Below are 3,701 nucleotides of genomic sequence, written 5' to 3' on the forward strand. Positions count from 1 at the left end.
GTATTTATATTTGTGTATAAGCTGTTCAGATTGTAAAAAAAAGCCTGTGTTTTTAGGGTTATTAACAGAGTTTGTGTACTCAGACCAGTAATATTTGGGGTCACAAGTTTTTGCCACGAATATTTTGTGGGTCAGAAGATAAAAAGTTTGGGAACCTCTGTGTTAGAGCACGGTGCATTCAGGTTCCTCAGAAGTTTTAAATCAGTGTGTGGTGCGTTCAGTTTCCTTATGTTTTTTATTTWTTTATTTTTTCCAAGAACATGATGCGTTCAGGTTCTGTAAAAGTTTTTAATAGAACATGCTACGTTCAGGTTCAGYTTCCTCGGACGTTTTATTTAGAACATGATGCATTTAGGTTTCTTGTAGCCTTTAGGACTTTATTGAACTGTGATGCATTCAGGTGAGCAGGAGAAAACAGATAGTCCAGCATCTCTTGGGTTTGCTCAATCCCAGTTTTTGGAGGTTCTGTTGGGTCAGGTTAGAAATTCCTCTGTTCCTCATTTTGTTTGTATATAATTAGTTTTTAACCTGGTTTTTAAGCTTTATGAACATGTTGTGTATTAATATTTATGACAGGGATATATGAGGTCATATTGCTAAAATAACAACTAGAACTTCAGTTTTAATTTAAGTTTAAAGGRTTTCATCTTTGGCTTATTAATAATCTGGTGATCTTTGGTCATTTTCCCTCCGGAACAGATGAAACAGGGAGTTTTTTTATTGTTGGTTTTTGATATTTAAAACTAAAAGCTGGACTTTATTGTGTGTTTGAGTCTCCTTGCTTTGTGCTTAAGGTTCTTCAGATGAGCAGCAGCTTTGGTCAGGTTTTGTTGGTCCTTTGACTCCCTYTGATGTGGTCTTCTTCTGCCCCTCAGATGACCTGGTCACATCCAAATCCAGCATGTTCTTCTTGATCTCCAACGAGGGGAACCAGAACCTCCACGTGACCCAGGCCACCCTCTGGCTGTACTTCAGGCTGCAGCTTCCTGCCGTGGAGGTGCGTGGGAAAAGGAAGGTGACGGTGAAGGTGTACTACCAGGAGCCGGGCCTCGGCAGCAGGTGGAACCTGGTGGAGAAGCGGGTGGAGCTGAGGCGCAGYGGCTGGCACACCTTTCTGCTCACCAACGCCGTCCGCCTGGCGTTCGCCAAAGGAGCCGACCGGCGSCAGAACCTGGACATACGCTGTGAGGGCTGCGAGGCCGAGGGCGTGGTGCCGGTCCTGCTGAACCTGAACGATGAGTCCCACCGGCCCTTTCTGGTGGTGCGGGCGCGGCAGGCGGACGGCAAGCACCGCATCAGGAAGAGAGGACTGGAGTGCGACGGSAGCAGCAGCCTGTGCTGCCGGCAGCAGTTCTACATTGACTTCCGGCTCATCGGCTGGAACGACTGGATCATCGCGCCCTCGGGCTACTTTGGGAACTACTGCGAGGGGAACTGTCCCGCCTACATGGCCGGCGTGCCCGGCTCTGCRTCGTCTTTTCACACAGCGGTGGTGAATCAGTACCGCATGAGGGGGATGAGCCCCGGATCCATGAACTCCTGCTGCATCCCCACCAAGCTCAGCACCATGTCCATGCTGTACTTCGACGACGAGTACAACATCGTGAAGCGGGACGTGCCCAACATGATCGTGGACGAGTGCGGCTGCGCCTGACACTTTACTTCTTTCATGACAGAAAAACAGATTATTTATGGAGACACATCCACAAACTCATGTACACCTGCACACGTTTTCTTATATATGTTTGTTGATGCTCACACAGGAGGTCTCTTCTAGGCCCCGCCCACCTGGGAAACAATCAACAGATCCTCATTAGATCTGGAAGACTTTGGTAATCCTGTAGTCTTTACTGAGCACGATAATCTGCCATGTTGTTAGAGTGAAACTGAGACAGAGAGGGGGATTGATCCGGGTCAGATCGGATCCACGAACTGTGGTGTCAACTCTGATAGCAGAACCTACAAACAGCACTTCTGGTCTTTAATCCCAAGTTAAGAACAAATAAAAAACGAAAATCTCTGCAGAAAGTTCACAGAACCAGAGAAACTCTCCAAAGAAAAGACAAAACATTAAACAGAAAATTCATTTAAAAAATGAGTCGATCGTGAAACAACATTTGTTAAATGTGGAAAATCTACCTATCAGCTGGTAATTCATGAACTGTGCAGTTCTCAACAAGACCCAAACTAGACCCAATGTAGACTTAATCTAGTCCCAAACTAAACCCGAATTGAACCCAAGTTAGACCCAATCCAGACCTGATCTAGTCCCAAGCTAGATCCAAATTGGACCCAAATACAAAACCCAAAAAAGACAACAAATTAAATCCAATCTAGACCTGATCTAGTCTGAAACTAGATCTAAATTAGACCCAAAAAAGACATAAACTAGACCCGAACTAAACCTGAACTGAACCCAAATTGAACCAAGTTAAACCCATACATTGGACCCAATCTAGACTTAGTCTAGTTCCAAACTAGACCTTAATTAGATCTAAAAAAGACCCAAAATATCCCAAAGTGAAACAAGTCAAACCCAAACTAGATCCAAATCAGACACAAGTTGAACTCAAATAGAACCAAAATGAAATATTAACAGTAAAAATTAACATTCTTTAATTTTTATTTCTCACCATTTTCTGACCTGACCTGCTGGTGAAGTCATGTAAGAATCGTCTATACTGAGACCTGATGGTGGGGACTATTTCCTGGAACATATGGGTGATGTGTGTTTACTGATGAGTGGTCTTTGTCTGTTGGAGCAGATTTCATATTTATTTGTAGTTTTTTGGTTTTTCTGAGTCAATATTGGAACACGGTGGTCTTGGTGCTCCTTTAAAATTAACATTAGACTTTAACATTACATCACTGAGCAAAGATATCTGAACATGATGTTTACTGGTTTACATCTTTGAATATTTGCATCGTAAACACAAATATAAACAAATATAAACAATTATCACAGGAATCAAACCAGCAAATCCTTCAAATACCCAGTCCGAACCATCRGTATTCATATCACTGATGTTCTTCAGTAAATGGTTCTGACCATCGTGTCCCTGTCCTGATGGTCTTCGCTTCCAGCTGTGCATAAAATTAAAGTTAATGAAATAAAACTAGCATGTTAATATTTCCTGTTCTTCAGCTGAGATGAAGGGGTCTAAAGGTGACCTTTGATATTTGGGTCTAGTTGAAACGTATGTAAACTATGAGACTCATATTTGTCTATTGGATAAATCAGTTTAGTTCAAGTTTATGACATAACTAAAAGTACTAAATTTATAAAATATTTTAGAAAATAAAAAAAATATTTTAAAAGTTTTCATAGTTAAACTATGAATTTTATTCAGATTTTATTTCCTTTTTGTCTTTAGAATTAAGCCTGAAATGTAAAGAATGAGCAGCCTTCTGTTCTGTATTTTATTTAAACTGATTGAAAAWTTTTCAGTCAGTCTAAACACAAACAAACAATCAAAGTTTATGCATCAAACAAAACATATAAAGTGAGAAACATAWGTAGTTTTATGTTTCTGTGATGGGCACTTAAAGACTTTTCAGGTCAAACCTTTTGTCTTTTTTCAGATTTTTCCTCCACAGGAAGCTTTGATAATCGTATTAATCGTACACAAGTGAAAAGCTATTGCGCACCACACACACACACACACACACACACACACACACACACACACACACACACACAC

General features: G+C 41.2%; 1 protein-coding gene across 1 annotated transcript in view; it reads left to right on the forward strand.

The window, feature by feature from the left end:
* Positions 1 to 3,564, forward strand: part of LOC106517620 (inhibin beta B chain) — a 5,687-nt gene extending 2,123 nt beyond the window's left edge. Inside the window, exon 2 of the mRNA XM_014008554.1 lies at positions 876 to 3,564. Within this exon, the coding sequence (XP_013864008.1) occupies positions 876 to 1,654 (779 nt within the window). The 3' untranslated portion in view covers positions 1,655 to 3,564. The remainder of the gene's footprint in view (positions 1 to 875) is intronic.
* The last annotated feature ends 137 nt before the right edge of the window (positions 3,565 to 3,701 follow it).

The sequence above is a fragment of the Austrofundulus limnaeus genome, unplaced genomic scaffold (assembly GCF_001266775.1).
Source record: "Austrofundulus limnaeus strain Quisiro unplaced genomic scaffold, Austrofundulus_limnaeus-1.0 Scaffold51, whole genome shotgun sequence".
Taxonomy (NCBI): Eukaryota; Metazoa; Chordata; class Actinopteri; order Cyprinodontiformes; family Rivulidae; genus Austrofundulus; species Austrofundulus limnaeus.